General features: G+C 45.4%; 1 protein-coding gene across 1 annotated transcript; it reads left to right on the forward strand.

Annotated features, from left to right (window-relative positions):
* The first annotated feature begins 1,365 nt into the window (after window positions 1–1,365).
* Window positions 1,366–15,475, forward strand: LOC119382991 (uncharacterized). The gene is made up of 2 exons (XM_037650981.1): window positions 1,366–2,548; window positions 15,246–15,475. The coding sequence occupies exons 1-2, from the start codon at window positions 1,366–1,368 to the stop codon at window positions 15,473–15,475; spliced, it is 1,413 nt and encodes a 470-aa protein (XP_037506909.1).
* Window positions 15,476–18,641: the final 3,166 nt, after the last annotated feature.

Genomic DNA, 18,641 nt, shown 5'->3' on the forward strand with positions numbered 1-18,641 from the left:
CTGCAGATCCCAACATTCAAAGGAGATATCGCACAGTGGACAGGCTTCTGGGAGCAATTCGAACAGCTTATTCATCTGAACAACGACCTGACGCCATCCACTAAATTCTACTACCTGAAGAGTTTCATATCCGGTGACGCAGCAACAGCAATCGCGGGCTTGCCCACGACCGAATCTTGCTACGCCGACGCAGTGCATATGTTGAAGGAAAGATTCGGCGATAAGACGATGATTATTCAGCACCATCTGACGGCGCTGAGAAATCTCCCAAGGGTGACATCCGCCAACGACATCCGCGGTTTGTGAAGATTGTATGATGCCACGCAACTGAATATTCGCTGCCTAGGAGCCCTGAACGTGCCGACACTGACGTATTCAGCTATGCTCATCGATATCTTGCAGAAGGCTCTACCGCGGGACATCGGTCTTTCTTTCACAAGAGAAAAACGGCACCGCGCCTTGACAAGGCCCACCGAAGTACGTTATGCTCAAGCCTCCTCGTCGAGTGAACCAGCAGAGGCGTCAGCCGCGTCGGATGCCGAGCTAAATGACCTGTTATTATTCTTACGAGTGGAGCTCGAAAGTAGAGAGCAGCACGAACTGCCACATCAGAGACCTGCTTTGGAGGATCGCTTGGACCGACGAAATGGTGGCATCCCAGCGGCATCCGTATTGCATACCACATCTATACCAAGGTTCAAGTGCTTCTTCTGCGAGATTGATCAGCACGGGACGCGCAGCTGCAACGCTGATATTGCTCTTGCAGTCAAAAAGGAGCAGCTGCAGAAAGACAACCGGTGCTTCCGCTGCACGTCAAAAGGCCACCGAGCGAAGGATTGCCGCGTTAAGCTTACCTGCAGTTCCTGCCGCGGAAGACACGCTTCCAGCATGTGCGACCCCAATTACAGGAGGGCTTCGACGACCGCAGGAACGCCAGGAAGTGCCACCGTATGCATTTCTTCAAATGCTCTTTCGTCCTGCGAAGACGTATCATCAACTAGCCAACCACCTAGGGACAACGCGGTCTATCTTCAGACATTCAGCACCCAGTTGGTCAACAACGACAGCAGGCAATTCGTTCGAGGTATTCTGGATGGCGGAAGCCAAAGAAGCTTCATTAAGGAAGATGTGGCCAGTAAGCTTAACCTGAAGGTGGTCAGACAGACCCGGTTGGCATTGAATACCTTCGGAAGCACTTGCTCTTCAGCTGCACAAAAGCGGAACGTTGTTGAAATAGCCCTTCGAAGCAGATACAAGAAGGTTGACCTTCGCATAGAAGCTGTAGTTGTCCCTGCCATTTGCCACGGTGTGACTCTACCATCAACGAACAATGCATTCATTCTAGAATTAAAGAGACAAGGCAAGATGCTCGCGAACGACTACCGGCCTAAGGACGCACCAGACACCGGAATCGGTCTGCTAATAGGTTCTGACTATATGTGGCAAGCAATCACCGGTGAAGTTGTGCGATGTCCAGACGTGCCAGGTCTGGTGGCAATGGAGACAATATTTGGTTGGACGGTACAAGGACCTGTCAGTCAGAAGACCCTTTTGGACTGTGGCACTCACCTGCTTGTCAGTGTCTTGCGTGTGGATGCAACCGAAGAGGAATCGACTGCAGAAATTCTACAGTCTTTCTGGCGACTCGAGTCTATGGGCATTACTGACTCCAACGAATGTCGCGCTGACCGGAACATTCTACAGTTTAAGGAGACCGTTAGGAAGTCAGGCGGCCGGTACTCGGTGGCCCTACCATGGAAAGAAGATCGCAAGCATCTTCTAGGCGACAATCGGGACACAGCAATTAACCGGCTCCATAAGCTCGTCAGAAGACTCTCGCAGCATGATGGCCTAATGGAGAAATACGACACGACCATACGTCAATACTGGCAAATGGGACATGCTGAAGTGGTGCCGGAGCGACAATCTGATAATGCCGTGTACTACATGCCGCATCGCGAGGTTGTACGAGAAGACTCACTCACCACGAAACTGCGAGTAGTGTTCGACGCCTCGTCCCATGAAAAGGGATATATGTCACTGAACGACTGTTTGGACAAAGGTACAAACCTGAACCCGGATCTGCTTCGAGTGTTGCTTAGTTTTCGACGCCACCCGATAGCCATCAACGCCGACATCGAGAAAGCTTTCCTGCAGATAGAAATACAGGAATCGGATCGAGATGTATTTCGGTTTCTATGGTTCGAGAACGTGCCCCGTGGTGAAAACGACAACATTATCGAATGGCGAATGACACGTGTGCCATTCGGGTCGACATCAAGCCCTTTTCTGCTGATGGCAACGATACACCACCACCTGGACAACGTAAGCGGTGAGCAAAAAACATTGGCCCGGACGCTGAAGCAGAGTTTCTACGTGGATGACCTGCTCGTAGGAGCCGACAGTTTTGACGAAGGCTTAGACGTGTACGAGAAGGCAAAGTCGATTTTGGAAGGCGCTGCGATGAACCTTCGGAAGTGGAAGACAAACAACGCTCAACTCCAGGAAGTGTTCTCGAAAAGCGAAGAGTGCCTGGAAGGATTGGACAGTACTTCAGCAACGATTCTAGGGATGCACTGGAACACCGAAGATGATTACTTGGCATGTTCTTCAAAGTCTGTCACGCAGTTCCTGCTTTCGGTCAAGGAGGACTCAAAGCGGACCATCTTAAGAACAGCTTCCAGAATATTCGATCCTCTCGGTATTCTTTCGCCTTTCACGATAATAGCGAAGATCTTATTTCAGAAGTTATGGCTGTTACGGATACCGTGGGATTCCAAGTTACCCATGGAAATCGAGAAGGCGTGGAAAGAATGGTGTACTGAAGTTGCTCAGTTACACCTTATTAAGATACCGCGCTACGTCATGAGTCATCCGAAAGAAGATATCACCATGACGCAAGTCCATATCTTCGTGGATGCTAGTCCAAGGGCCTATGGAGCATGCGCGTACCTTAGAACGGTGGACCGCAATGGCAGTTGTGGTACGAAGATTGTCGTGGCTAAGTCTCGCGTGGCACCCATAAAAGCCTTGACCATGCCAAAGTTGGAACTAATGAGTGCAGTTGTTGGAGCAAGGCTACTAAAATACCTTAGGAAGTCATGGGACACGGTTCAGTTCTCACATATAATGTGGTCGGACTCGACAATTGTTCTGAGCTGGATACGGGCACAGCAAGATAAACTCAGCCCCTTCGTGAGAAACAGAGTGGCCGAGATAGCCGACTGCACCGACAAAGGGCAATGGCGTTATTGTCCTGGGGAGCAGAACCCAGCTGATTATCTGACACGGGGATTATCAGCGGCAGTGCTTCGGGAAAGCGTCAACTGGTGGAATGGCCCAGAATGGTTAGTTCAACCTGAAACCGCTTGGCCCATCGAGATCACTTCGGTTGCCGCCCAAGAAAACAGCTACGAACCAGAAACTCTACAGACAGAACTACTGCTACAGACGCAAGAACCCCTTGAAGATGTCATGAACGTCAAGAAGTACAGCAGCTTGACCAGGCTTCTTCGCGTCACAGCGTTGGTTTACAGATTTTTGGAAAGGACGCGGCGCACCCGTGCACCACATACGGGGCCTATTTCTGCAGAAGAGCTAAATATGGCCGAGAAGTTTTGGATAATAAGAGCACAGCGAGAAGCTTTCTCTCAAGAAATAGAGCAACTCTCCAACGAACGCGCGATCTCAAGGCGGTCGATTCTTCATGACTTGCATCCATTTTTGGATACAGAAGGACAACTTCATCTGCGCGGACGCCTACAGAGAGCGCAACTTTCAATTCAAGAAAAACATCCACTGCTTTTGCCTCAGAACCATGCATTTACGAGACTGGTGATCATGGAAGCACATTGCCGCAGTTTGCATGGTGGAGTATCAGCCACACTGACAGTAATTCGTGAGCGGTTCTGGATTGTTCATGCACGCCAGGAAACAAAAAAGTTGATCAACAATTGTTACCTTTGCAAACGATTCCGAACAAAGCCCATGAATGTGGAACATGCCCCACTGCCGGAAGACCGAGCTACTATGTCTCGCCCGTTTGAAGTTGTCGGCATAGATTTTGCAGGCCCGTTATATATGAAACTCAACCAGAGGGAACCCCAATGTACCAAGGTTTATATTGTGCTATTTACCTGCGCAACCACAAGAGCGGTACATCTAGAACTGGCAGATTCTCTCTCATCAGACAGTTTTGTACTTGCCTTCAGGAGGTTTCTTGCTCGCAGAGGAGTGCCTATTACTGTGTACTCGGACAACGCATTGACGTTCAAGAAGGCAAGCAAAGAGCTACGTGACATAGGGAAGCTTATCAATGTATCCCCGTTTGCTGCATTTCTCGCCAATCATCGAATATCATGGAAGTTTCTTGTGCCTAACGCCCCGTGGTGGGGTGGCCGGTGGGAAAGGCTCATCCGGTCGATCAAGTCAGCTCTTCGAAAAGTTCTCGGGAAAAGCAGTCTAGGAAGCGAGGAACTGATGACGTTGCTTCAAGAAGTCGAAGCTGTTATCAATTCTCGTCCTCTGACATACACGTACACGCAGGCAGGGGAACCGTCACCGGTGTGCCCGGCTCAATTTCTCACCGGGAGTTCAATCCTGGCTCATCCGGATCCTAGCCCACGTGAAACTTCAACCTGGCCGCAGACTACTAGGAATGGTGTTATGCGAAAGCTGGAGTATCGTCAAAGACTACTGAATCATCTGTGGCAAAGATGGAGAAAGGAGTATCTCCTGGAACTGCGGTCTCTGCATCGGTATCCGCAAGGACCTAACCGAAGTTTAACAGTAGGCGAGGTCGTACTACTGCAAGACGACAAAAGGAACCGGTGCTTTTGGCCGCTAGGCCGAATATTAGAAGTACACCCTGGTCGTGATGGACTGGTGCGGGCTTACACCATAAAAACACAGAACGGAAAAGTGGTTCACGCTCAAGCTCTGCATCACCTGGAAATGCCCACTACATGCGCGGCGGGGCAGGATGTAAAAAAAGATGATGTACAAATAAACGCTGCCAGCGAGTAGAGGCAAAGAAGAAGAAGTAGATCACGTTCGATCACGGCAACGATGGCTTCTGCCTGAATTCTTCCGCGCCAGTTAACCTCATAGCGTCCATACAGTATCAATCAAACGTCAATCACTCTTATAGATGAAGAGTACGATTATTTGCCAGAGAATGGCATGATTTATGTTTTTTTGCAACACGTGCCGAGTTTTGAAGACTCATTGTTCCCTATATATGTTCACTATTTTCAATAATAAGTTTAGTTGCGAGTTCCGCGCTCAGTCCTTTTCTTCTTTCTGTCCGTATTCTAGCCCTGTTGCGCTGTTTTTGCTTGGCTATATCCTGCCGACTGGTCCTTGCTAACGTTGGATATTGCCGTGTAAGGGAAATGTTGCCAGCAATATACTGCTGGCTAGTACGCTCCTAATTTTCTGTACTTGTGCGTAAGGCTATGTAGTACTCGATAGCGTGTACAAATACTAGTTATTGTCGGTTAGTTCTGTAACTTCAGCGTGATGTTTGTTTCTGTTGGTACAATCGGGCAGGGTTGCTTATCGGCTGCTACAACTTTGCAATATATGTATTACATATGCCATGCTGGGACTGTGCTACCATAGCTTAGCGTAGCTACTATCCCCAGGATGGCGCCAAACGAGCCCTAGTGATAAAAAAATGCGTTTTAGTGCACTTGAGTGCGTTTGTACATGATAAAAGTGACCTCCATGCCCGAACGCAACCGCTGAAGTTACGTAGGACCGTTACCTACCCACCAGGCATCAGAGTATACATCCGCGTGCCAGGTAAGCTCTCATCCCACAAACTACTCCTTGTACACGAAGACGTCGATGCGCCTCGTAACACGTGGCTCAAATGAAAACAGGCAGCTGCTTGTTGACTCCTTCGCAGGACATCGGTTGCCACAGGGCGTGGGATCTCGCGAAAGTTGTTTGAATGCTGTGAGCCCAGAGTGGCACTCCTGTTTCTCCTGCTAGCATATCCTCTTGATCTGTTACTTCCGGTTTTCCTAATATTCGTGAACGGTCTCTTCAAAAATACAAATCGGTGGTTCTGGTCCAAGATATATATTCGACACATATGAGATCAAAGTATCGCTTGTCCTAATTAGGCTCAGTTAACTGTCAGAATATTTGAACAAGATATTTCGTAATTCAATAAATAGTTCAGTGAAACATTATGACCAGCCCGGATCTTCGCGGCATCTGGCCGAGTAGATCTCAAGCACACGTTTATTTCTACGTAGTCACTGAAACACGCTTCGGGAAACTCGTAAGAAGTCGATGGTTGTAGCACAAGTCACTAGTCGTATTTGACACATAATATGTCTTTACTTAACGCAAGGGCAAATTAACTGTCAGGATAAATAATGAAAATGAATAGATTGAGTTCACTGAATGATGCCAGCAAAGGAATAGACCAGGACCCGCGATCGCAGACGTGCGAGTGCCACTAACAGACACCTACTTCAAAGATCTTGGCCGCGTGCAGTTTTATAAACTCCACTACTTTGAGTATATATGTACTCAGGGCTGGGCAAAGATACTTTGAAATTGTATCGCGATAATATACAAGATACTCAGGCGAAAAGTATTTGAGATACAGATACAAGATACTACCGCAATAATTGTATCCGATACGATACTTGCCAATTGTATCTTAAGATACTTCGATATATTCGCAAATTTGTCACTATAGATCCATATAATGTAGCAGCAAACGCCAATGCATAAAAATGTCTGCTTGAAATTTATTAACTGTGACCAACCTTGTTTCATTTGAATGAAATGTCTGTTAGTATCTTAAAAGTTTTGGCCTTCTTTCTCAAAGTACATTAGCTCAATTCCGAAATAACTTACTGGGGTTTGTTTAAGCTGCTTAACAGGACACCTCTTTAAAAACTTCGCTGACAGCGGTTCTTGCTTGTTTTTTTTTTGTAACTTATGGGAGTCGCTGCTCAGCTCGCCGACCAGCTAGCGGGTTGCCATCTAATCACAAGAACTTAATAAGGAGCCTTGTCAAAATAGTTGCAAATACCGCCGTGGACATTGAAGTTGTCCGTAAGCCACCGCTACGCAATACTGGATCCCCGGACAGGTGTACAGCAGCAACAAAGCTTGTAACGACATTTTTTATGACGCATAGTGTATGCGTAGAGGACATAAAAGAGAAATGGCTGTTCATATTCTACGCATCTTCTAGTGTAAAACGTTCGTTATCAATATACTCACTAGCGTGCAATTTTTGAACAATTTTTCTCCAACGAAAGAACATGTGCAACTAGGGAACGTGTCAGGCGTATTGCATTGTCACGTGGCAGAGTGTCGAATATGAAGGCGGCAGTCAAATTGTAGAAACGAAACTCTTTACTGAGCTAACTTGCGCCAAGAAAACTAAGTAGCTGAAAGTACGAGCAAAGCACGCTGCACGGTGATAGCGGCGATCACATTCGTCGGTCGTCGGTAATCTGATCATCGGTGGAACGCGTCGTCTTTCATACATCAGGGATCAAAGCTTTCAGCGCTATCACTGGAGCTCGCGCAAACTCGCGTTTAAACTAGACTATTCGCATCCTGCGTGTAATTTTAACACGACAATTGGAAAAAATTGCGAAGCTTCCGAAACATTGCGACTCGGCTTGCGCTGAGTGGTGCCACGGCCGCTACATTATGTAGCGGTCGTGGTGGTGCAAACAGTTTTTTTGCGGTTTAAACCCAATCACACCAAAATAAATAAATAAATAAATAAATACATAAATAAATAAATAAATAAATAAATAAATAAGAGTGCATGGCAGTATAGTTGCACAAAGCGTCGCAGGACACCGCCGCTACTCGCGCTATTACCACTTGCAGCTCCGATGATCTGGCGACTAGTAATAGTAAAAAAAAAAATCAAGGAGGCCTAAAAAAGGGGAAAAAAGAAATTGTAAGTAAAAGAGACATGGGGTTCTGTATCAAACATTCACAGTGAATAAGTATAGAAACGCGATGCAGGCGGCACCACTATTAGCTATGCCAATTAAGGGTGAAGTATCGTCAGCTTACCTGTTAAGGTAAGGGAATAGAAAATTATTTGCTTATGCAAAATTGCCTGAAAATACTAGTTGGGACGCTCATGAGAAAAACGGTGCATTTGGTATAAATGTTTCTGGAATCCCCCATCTAACATCTATAAGATAGCTCCTAATAATTTCCATTACTATAATGCAAACTCAATTTCACTATTTTATTAAGCGGTAAAGTAGGATGGTTTGTACTGTATACTCAAAGCCCGCCGCGGTGGCCTAGTGGTTATGGTGCTCGACTACTGACCCGAAGGTCACAGGAATGAATTCTGGCCGCGGCGGACGAATTTTCGATGGAGGCAAAAATCCTTGAGGCCAGTGTATTTAGGTTTAGGTGCACGTTGAAAAACCCCAGTTGGTCGAAATTGCCGACGCCCTTCACCACGGCGTAGGAGAGGAGAAACATCTGGCGTCTTTCGTTAAGCAGCTGGCGTCTTTTCGTTTTGCTTTAGAAACATCTGGCGTCTTTTCATTTTGCTTTAGAATTATCTGGCGTCTTTTCGTTTTGCTTTTAGAAAACATCTGGCGTCTTTCGTTGGTTTATTTCATCAATCAACGGCGTTTTGAACAAAATTTTTATTGTTTAATCACGCACAGGAGAAATCTCACCAGGCACTACCTTGGAGGTAAACAATGGCTGCTAACGGGAATGAGAGACAGAAGAAGTCGGCTTTTAGCTAACACTTACACTTCTACTTCTACTAACGTTTCCTACTGGAACATGCCAATGGCTGCTAATGGGTAATGAGAGACAGAAGAATTCGGCTTTTAGTTAACGCGCACGCTGCGAATTTTTTATTGTTCAACAACGCACAGAAGAAATCTCCCACCGGCACCACCTTGGAGGTCAAGATCTGGTACTAGCGTTAAGACTGGTTACGCACTACGACGGGGACGAACGGGTGCCGCTTTAAGGAGCTTCACCCCTAAAAATCGAGAAAACAAGAACTACGTGGGCTGGGTGTAGACATTCGCGCGCGTGTTTGTGCCGAGACTGCGCGAGCGCTGCCACTTGACTCTGTTCCACCAAGAGGGACGCGCAGGCCTCATCACATGCCCTCACTAGAGGACTCTGGCAGAAAGATAAATTTATGTCGCTGCCCTTAGTTTTATTCAGGTGGCTTAGCGGCGCCAGTACCAGCTTCAGAAGCGGAGTTCAGCCAGCGATAATTGTTTCGCACGGTGGTGTTGCGATAGCAGTATCTTGTATCTTAAGATACACGATACATTATTGAATGTATCGGAAATACAGAAACAGATACTCGTTTTGCGAGCCGTATCGTGATACAGATACAAGATACCCAAAGAGTATCTAAGATAGTATCTAAGATACAGGTATCTTCGATACTGCCCAGCACTGTATGTACTCTTCGGTAACACTCTCCCTGCCGTGAGCCCAAATGCACATTTTTTTCACGGCGGAATGCCGTATGCTTTGTCTCCATCAGGGCCATAGCAGCTGGAAGGCTGTCCTCACTGCGACCACGCCTAGGCCACTTCGTTGGAACGGGAGCGAAAGATCGATTGCAGCGGCACTCAAGGGCAGAGCCACGTATGCTTCCGCCGTGGAGAGAAGCTCGGAGGAAGTCGCCACCACTTCTGAGGAACTCGACGCGTCACCCTAAAAGGTACCCACACTTGCGCAGATAGTAATTTTGTTGCACAATGGTGCGCAATGTGAGAGAGACAGCCTGAAACGAAATGCGTGAAAACCGTCTTCGCTCGTACAAAACAGCACCTTGCGAAACGCAGTTAGCAGGGCAAAATGCTGAGCAGGTTGGTTAAGTGAAACTGAAAAAATGCCATGACACCTAGGCTCGGAGTGAACTCGTGAGTGGTTTTTGGCAATTTCGATTTACTGTTGCGAGGCAGCTCTCAAGATAATCGAAGCCTGCCACAGGAATGTGTGCGGAGTGCATCAACCGAAGCCTTCCTTGGCAATATCAGAAAAGTACTCCCATTATTTGGTCAGCGCGTGTACGATTCCCACTCGAAAATGCAATGAGTTACTCTCGTTGCTCTTTTGCTTATTTGATTACGTATGTTACGATATTTAAAAAAAACACGAGCAGATAATGAAGTCAAGTTTGGTGGAGGGTATTAATTGCACTCTTTGAAGTTTATTGTAGTCATTGTGATACAGATTTGAACAAATTCAAGTGGACCAAAAAGACAACTTGCCGCCGGCAGACAGCGAACCCGCAACATTCGGATTACGCGCCCAATGCTCTTACCAATAGAGCTACGGCACCGATCGTCCCCTCGGCGACATTAGCAGGTCGTCCCTTCGTCCACAGTATGCGAGGGCTTATTGGTCAGCTGTCCGCTCCTTAAAGGTTCATGTGCTGCGACACTCCGAGATTTGTGAGTTGTCGTTTCGTCCACTTCACTTTCTTCACATCTATTTCAAAATTACTACGATGAACTTCGAACAGTACGATTAACGTGTTCTATACCTTAATTAGCTTCATTAATGTTTTGTAAAACCAAGAAACGAGCCCTGAAAATTACCTTTATTCGTTCACTTGATATTTCTCAAACATTGTTTTCGCGTGAATTATTCGTACCAATTCCATACTCAGAAACATGCACACATTCTGGAAATTATCCGGCTCAGAGTTATCAGGCGTTTTGTGTCACTGTTGTGGTCTCATTTTTCATTTGTATCTGAATTTCCTGCGCCACAGGCTACAGCCACTTCCTACTGACTAAATCGATCACGTATCCCTTAGTGGCAAGCCATAGCTTTAGGAATACATCTAGTGGCAATTAAGGATAACTTGCATGCTAATCCTATAATTACTCCACAAAAATTACAAAAGTAGCAATTTCATGGAAATCATCGCTATATTTTGCCTTTTTTTAAAACATCAATATTTAACGAGCAATGTTTTCAACATAGCGGTCTTTATGGCGCTATCTAAAATCAAAAATGAATGATCTTTAAGCATTAACTTTCACAGTTTCATGATAGCACTTACGAGATGAAAAATCCTTAACACAGGTAGTCGTTGGAACCAGCCTTTCCAAAAGCGCCCTCGTCAAAATGTCAAGACCACTTGCCGGAGCGTTTGTTCCAGCGACGCCTCCTATTCTCTTCTTCTGAACGTCTGTCATGCATTGATTGCATTTAGAAATTTACAGCGTACTCTTATTAAGTAATCATATATAGCAGTTGAGGTTAATAAAATATATATTTCTTCATGATGTGCATCGGTGTGGCATGACTGTAGGTATACGACAATAGATACCAACTTCATTAAGCCTTGTGCGATATATACCACAGCTCATTTAGAAAGGCCAGATATTTCTTTGCGAACTGCTTCACGATTTGAAGCTTCGTGTCGTCGTCGCTCTTTCTGCGAGTAGCTGGCGCCTTCCCTCGTGGAAGCCGATTGAAGAAAGAATTTGACGTGACGAATCGTTCGTAGCTAGACGAAAAGATCATGTTATCATCATGCTTAATTTAATGACCCAGGAAGCAGTCAGGAAAAGAGCGATTTAGTCTCTTATTGATCTTACATCCGCAATCAGTGCAACAGTGGATCACGGGGCGGACATTTACTGACAAGCTTTCTTTAGGCGAAAGCGTTATGTGGCCCTTTTTTTGACCGCACCGCCATCGGAAAATTGTCGCATAAAAACGGCACATATGTTGAGTCATCTTCGAGACTGTGCATGTGGTTGTTTCGAAACCAAACGCTCGGTTTTCCTACGTGCAAAAACCGAACGTTGACGTGAAAATGAAACAATATCGCCTAAATACCAGGATACGCGAAAAACAGAGTGGCGGCGGAACGTGCACTGGGAGCTCCGGCGAGGCATCGTTCATATAGGAAAATTATCGACGATATTAACACCACCCTTCTGCTTCCGTCGGTGCCGCCCTTCGTTTCATGGTCGTATAGGCACTGACTGGAAGCGAGTGGTCCTTCCAGAGAACAGGCACACCATTCTGGACTGTCGGCAGCTTTTTCTTGTTCTTCACATCTATTGAACGCCTTCAAAAATGCTCCAGCTCTTCTTCTTCTTAACTCGTTTTATGTCGGGCCCTTTCGGATCACTTTTTCTTCTTCAAGGATTAGGTGGGAACTCAATATCTTCATGTCAGTTGTCTTCTATTTCAAATATACCGTCTTGGAACGAAAGGAGGACATGATACTGTAGCGCAAAACCATAAAAGAAACACTAAGAGGCAGAAAGAAGTAGGAAAGTCGGCCTCTTGCTTTTATACTCTAGTCTTGCCCTACAACATATTGACCATCAGTAAGTACCAACTCGTCCAAGAAAAGCTAATTTAGAAACGAGAGCTCCACAGGGGAGCAATTAGGACAGAAATGAACCAGATGGCAGATTGGATGTCGCCACGTTGGTTCTTTTGGTCACGGTCGTTGACGCAGCGCTGGTTTAAAAACTTTTGCTAAGTTTGATTCAAACAGATGCAGGATCTGGCTCACTTTTTATTCAAACCTGCTTTTTTCAGTCCACGACACGTTACAATAATGAATTGCCCCATTTTGATTACAATTGTTAACGCCACATGTCTAGAAACTGCAACACAATGGATCCGGCAAGTTGTAAATATATTGTGAACAAAAGCATGTCGTCTACTGCAAGTTATGTAGAAGTGTTAATATTAATGGAATAAGGAAATCAACCACACATCAAAGTATGATACTGCTGATAAAGCTTTGAAGGTTTTCTCTCCTTATGTCAATGCTTTGTATTGTTGTTGAACTCATCAGAAAAAAAAAGAAAGTGTTTCACAAAAAATTTTTTACTGGACAAGCACCCTTCTTCCTTATTTAAGCCTTGCTTACATTGTTTATGGCATTGGCATTGTTTATGGTAATTTCAGACAATGGGAAGCCATCGGGAGATGTGGCCCTGCCACCCACTGCCCAAGATGTGCAGAGGAGAACCGGGACAAAGGTATTTGCCTCATAGCCTGTTTGGACTCGAAGATCGTGAAGAGAGCAGTTCATTCGTGCACATTTAGCAAGATAACGTTTAATTGAGGAAGATGATTTCACATTTCGTGTAGCTAAGAATGAGAAGATGCGTGGTAATATTTACTCCAATAACATTTATTGCCGGGACACGTGCTCGTATTTTTGTGTAGCTGGCCCACACGTTTACATTGCGAAGCTGTACACACGCTTAGTTGCACTGCTTATGACAGTGCGGCAAAGTACCATTTCCCGAATATATTTCTTTTATCACTTTCACCAAATGTGTGTATCGACGCCTTTTGTTTTGCCTATGTGCCACACTCGAGGCCACGTAGTTATCAATAGCTAAGTCTTATATCGCAAATCGCACCCACCTGTCAGGAATTTCCGCAAATTCCTGAACTATATGAAAAACCTAATCATACTATGCAATGATGTATTTCCTACTACGACTTTATTGCTAAGAAAAAAGCACCAAGAAACTTGTTTTCAACAGTTGCTTTGTATCTCAAATCTAAGGTGAAGCGGAATTCATGATCTCACTTGTATACCTCGTATGTTTTGGGTCCGTTATATTTATCTGTAAGTGTCGCATATTTCGGCTTTCACAACTGTGTCGACTATTTCGGCCCTATTTTTCCGAGCATAACTATCTTCGTGAACTCATTTTACAAAACGAAGCTGCGGTCTTGAAGGACCACCGATATAGCAGATTCATCAATAGCCGATGGTGTTGCTTCATGGAAGGACACGGTGCTTTTCAGAGTAGGGAAGAATTCCTGCATGCGGCTCACCGAAGTTGCTCGGCCAAAGTAGCTATTAATGTTTCGGAAAATGTTGGACATGTCTTGTTTATTGTCTGAGGTGGAAGAGCTAGCGCAGTGGCGTCCACTGTATTTCGGTCGTACTCGAGCTTGTGCGAAAGTGGCCTAGTTTTAACAATAAGCAATTTATCTATTTATAACAAAATATAAAGTCGCTTACTGATGAGTGTTAACTAAGCGCAATACGCTATTCAGCATCATAACTTTCTTTCTTTCTTAATTTGGCATGCATTCCGGTCATATACTACAAGTATGAAATCATCCATCTTGCGCGAATAGTGTTGTTCTCCCGGCCGTTGCTACATCGGCGAATGCCTTATGTAACAGGATGCTTCACGTAACTCGAACCAAATAATGTTAGCCGCAACAAAACGAAGCCGAGGACATGTGGTTTGCTGTCAAGGGTCGGCAATTTGTCTATAGACGAAGGCTGCCCACCAGCCGAAACGTTTTGTGGTTATTACAAGTGTTTCCACGTACGTCGTACTTTTCGCTTCCGTATATAATGTATATATATATATATATATATATATATATATATATATATATATATATATATATATATATATATATATATATATATATATATCACCTAATTAGTTAATTAACTAAGGTCGAACATGCAAAAGTTTTAATAGTCACTTCATAACTAATTTCATTTCGTTACATGGGAGAGGGAATTTCAACATTGCCAATCAAATTTTTCGAATCGGTTGTTTTGGAAATAAAACCAAGTGACGGCGCTCGTACACTACCGTACAGCAGCGCTCTCAAACGGGCTTCGAGCGAACTTTTGCGAGCTTTTTGCGAACCGTTGCGAACTTTTAAAGTATATTTACACAGATGGCGAAGGCAGGCAAAATGACGGCTGCCTAGCAATCCCAACCATGGAGTCTTGGTACTCCTCGTCACTACAGCCACGCTCTGGCGGCTGTTGGCTCTCGCCATTGAATGAGGGCATACATATTATTGTTTCACCCAGTGAAATCGCAACTGGGCAAGTGATCTTTGCCGTGGGCCATTGTTCGAAATCGGCCGCCTTGCGGGATCTTTTCCTCAAGACCTGTATATCACGAGTCCATTTCAATTCGGTCGTTTTATTGATGTGTGTGGCTCCTCTTCATTGTTTCTAAGGCTATGCTCAAGTGATCCAGCCTAGTCTAGGCGCTAGTCACGCTGCCGGCTGATCAATGCAAAGGAGAATGTCGGTTGCTCTTTCCCTAAAATTTAAGAGCCTTCGTACTCAGGTTTGTCGTACCTTGTTAGACATCGTGGCAGACTGTATATTTAGATTATGTATGCGTTTTGCAATTGAAATGACTCAATGTACATACGTGAGGCTGGATAGGCATGACTTTCGTTTTTGCGCCCCTTGCTCGCAGCCTCTGCCGTTGTGTCGCTGTCCATCTGGACGAACGGGCAGCGGTCAGCAGCACTGGTTGTCCCGCCACTTCAGCGTGACCCGGAGCGGCGGAAGCACGCGGCCGCTGAAACCGGCGCCGGTCGTCTGGAGCAGCGCTTTCCGGAACGCGGCAACAGTTCCCGCAGCTGTACCGCATACGTCTGCCGCGTCCTGCAACACCAGCACCGAAGTCCGCATGAGCGGGTGTAAAGACTGTGCCTTGATCACCAGCCGGTGATCGAGGCACAGTTTTTGGTCGCAGACTGGGGCAGAAACATGGCAACCATATTTGCCCAGCATAACAATGTGTTCGATTTTATTTGTTTTAAGTGCGCGTATTGAACAAAGTGTTATGATTTGCGAAATCTTTCTCCCTGTCTGGTTTCCATGTTGTCACTATTTGCTCAGAGTAGACGAAAAACCCTTGAACAGGGCGCATCGCTGGAGCCAACGTTTCGACAAGTGGTCTCGTCTTCTTCAAGGCACCAACTGCTTACCTTATCGCGTCTATGGGTATATGCTTCGTACACTCTCCCCTATCGGAAGCATGGAGGAGGATGGGCCAAATGCGAAAACGGGAAGCGTGATGAGAAAACGGGGGAGAAGAAAACGTAGGAGGGGATATTGAAATAGAAGAGTCGGATTGAATGTTTAAAGGGACAACTTTTAAATAAAAGAACGACAAAGGGAGTAGGGGCTGGAATGCACTCTTTGTGTCGTGCCTTTGTTCGCGTAGAAAGGGTACAAGGTCGGAGGTTTTCCGCTGCATCGTGACCGTCACAAGTGAGTAATAGCTGACAATGATAATTTCCCGGTGATCAAAAACGGTTAGAAATTCATGGATCGAACAATTAAGTTTCACTGGTTTTTTGTTGTGCAGCTACCATGTAGGCTAGATCCAAGAGCTCCCTTTGGAAGTTTGGAGTGGATTGGCTGGAGTGGATTAAACTTGGGAATGAAATTCTATAGATAGACGTGATGCGCCTAAATTTGCTTGCAAGCCTTAGATTTAAAGTAAGACAAATTATATTGGCGGAGGAATTCCAAGTTTCTATGACGTCAATAGGTGACCCTTGGTTCTTCGGGAAACACTTTTATAAAGCATTTCTTGCTTGCAGGTATTCAATTATTACTTAAAGAGAGCATTTGAACACTTCGTTAAAAATGCAAGCGGCTGGTTGGGCTGCACTTTTCGGTCTGTTCTAGCTAGGGATAGTAAACTGTAGGATTGGGCGTGTTGGTACAACATGATTATGAATGCAAAACAGCGCAGCCGACAGGAGGGGAAAGAAGAGGACACAGAGCGCTGAACTTCCAACGGGTCATTTCTTTTGAATGCCTTCGCTTTTATACAGTTACGCACTGTTGCACCAGTCATGCGCGGAACACAATGATGTTAAAATTCATCACGTGGACAAACATAAACAGCTCTATTCCCTATCAGTGAGAGCGATAGAGGGGGTACTTACACAATCATCCTTTAAAGTAAAAATCTTACCAGCTTCGATGATTTCGCGTGTGATGCGATCTCTGATCAGCGCTCTGTGTCCTCTTCGGTCCCCTCCTGTCGGCTGCGCTGTTTAGCACTCATAATAGGGATAGTAACGCGTTTGGTTTACAGGCTTCGTTATAGGCCTCGTTTAGCGTGTCGTGCGGCTAATTTCTTTCAACTAGTCTTACCTTTGGAACGCTCAAAGTGGTGAACGTAGTCACTGTTGTCGGCACAGATTCTTCTTTTGCGCCTAGAGTACTGTTGGCTGCTCGCGAAATGTGGTCGCACTAGTATAGAAAGCAGCAGAACTCGAAAGGCGGCTCACAGATTCAGAGTAGTACTCACGATATTCTAATCTGGAAATCCACGGTGTTGTGAAGAAAGAAAAGGGGGCCTTGCTGCTATTAAATGCGAAGCATTTCTTGGCGAACCTCAGGCACTTTGACCGCATCTATCTATCTATCTATCTATCTATCTATCTATCTATCTATCTATCTATCTATCTATCTATCTATCTATCTATCTATCTATCTATCTATCTATCTATCTATCTATCTATCTATCTATCTATCTATCTAGACGCCTACGTGTGGGCGCTCTCCTGGTCGTCTCCGCAACATATAATATACCAAATTTGGCACAGCAGGGGATCAGCGTATGATGAACCTGATTCACTGTTCATGACATACAAAACACAAAACGCCTGTCGCGTACATCATGAAACCCTTTCCCCCAGTCACGTGTGGCACATACCGTGTCGTGTCGTGTCGTGTCGACATCCTTCTCGTTTCGCTGAGTGTATTCATTCGACAGTCTAAAAGAATATCTATCTAAATTCTGCCTGAGTAAATATTTCATTACCGATAATTGAAACATCAATTAATTATATTAGTTAATACTAGCTTCTAGGAACGACACCCTTAAGATAATATTAGCAAAATTCACCCTCTACTCGGCCAATCCCCTGCATTGGGTATGAGCCATGCACGGAGGACAACAACAACAACAACAACAACAACAACCTTTCTGCGCCGAGAAGCAACCTAGAAACGACCTACCACCACCCAGCTAAAGCCTAGCAACAACCTTGAAGCAACCAGATTCGACTTCAGAATCCTCCAGCTTCGCGTTTTGAAGCGTTCGGTGACTTGGTGCAAGCGTCGCCATTATTTATTCATGTACTGTTCATGTGCAGTCAAAAGGCTTGGAGGACGCTTGAGCTTCTCCTTCAAGAAAAGAGCGCGATAGCGTAATCGGGCCCCGTGCGTATATAGCATTCTCAAATGCTAGCCTCGCTTCGGTTGTCGGTGCATGCCTCAACCATGCCGCAAGGAAACGAACGTCTGTCCGCGGAACATTGGTCGCTTCAAACTATCATAAAATGCCTACTGCAAGTACAGCTGTTAAGTGCCCACTACGCCATAATTCCTCCTTTTGCTGATCAGCGAAGGGCCCACTAGGCGTCCGTAAGGCAGCACCCTAACCTGCTTTTGCGCCTGGTGATGATTAAATACTTCAGAGCGCTTTGTAATGGGTGGCCATTTAATATAGCCACTCGTTGCGCTATGGACATGTTTTGACGCCTGGCGCGATTCTAAGCTTCTGGCACGTAATATCGCATGCGTTAAGGAAACTCCTTCCACTATAGGACATTCATATAGCTTTTTTGCGAAGGAGCTCCAAGCATTAGCGTGGATCTATGGTGCTCACTCGAACGGAATATTGTTTAATATTTATTTTATTTACATCTCTCTCGATGCTTCAGTCACGGAAAGGATGATGTTTTTTCGCTCACAACCAACGACATCGACGCCGACACCGGAATTTCTGCGAAACGAGCTCTATAACGCTATCGCGTTGAAACACACTTCGTTGACTTCTTCG

This window comes from Rhipicephalus sanguineus, chromosome 1, assembly GCF_013339695.2.
Source record: "Rhipicephalus sanguineus isolate Rsan-2018 chromosome 1, BIME_Rsan_1.4, whole genome shotgun sequence".
Lineage (NCBI taxonomy): Eukaryota > Metazoa > Arthropoda > Arachnida > Ixodida > Ixodidae > Rhipicephalus > Rhipicephalus sanguineus.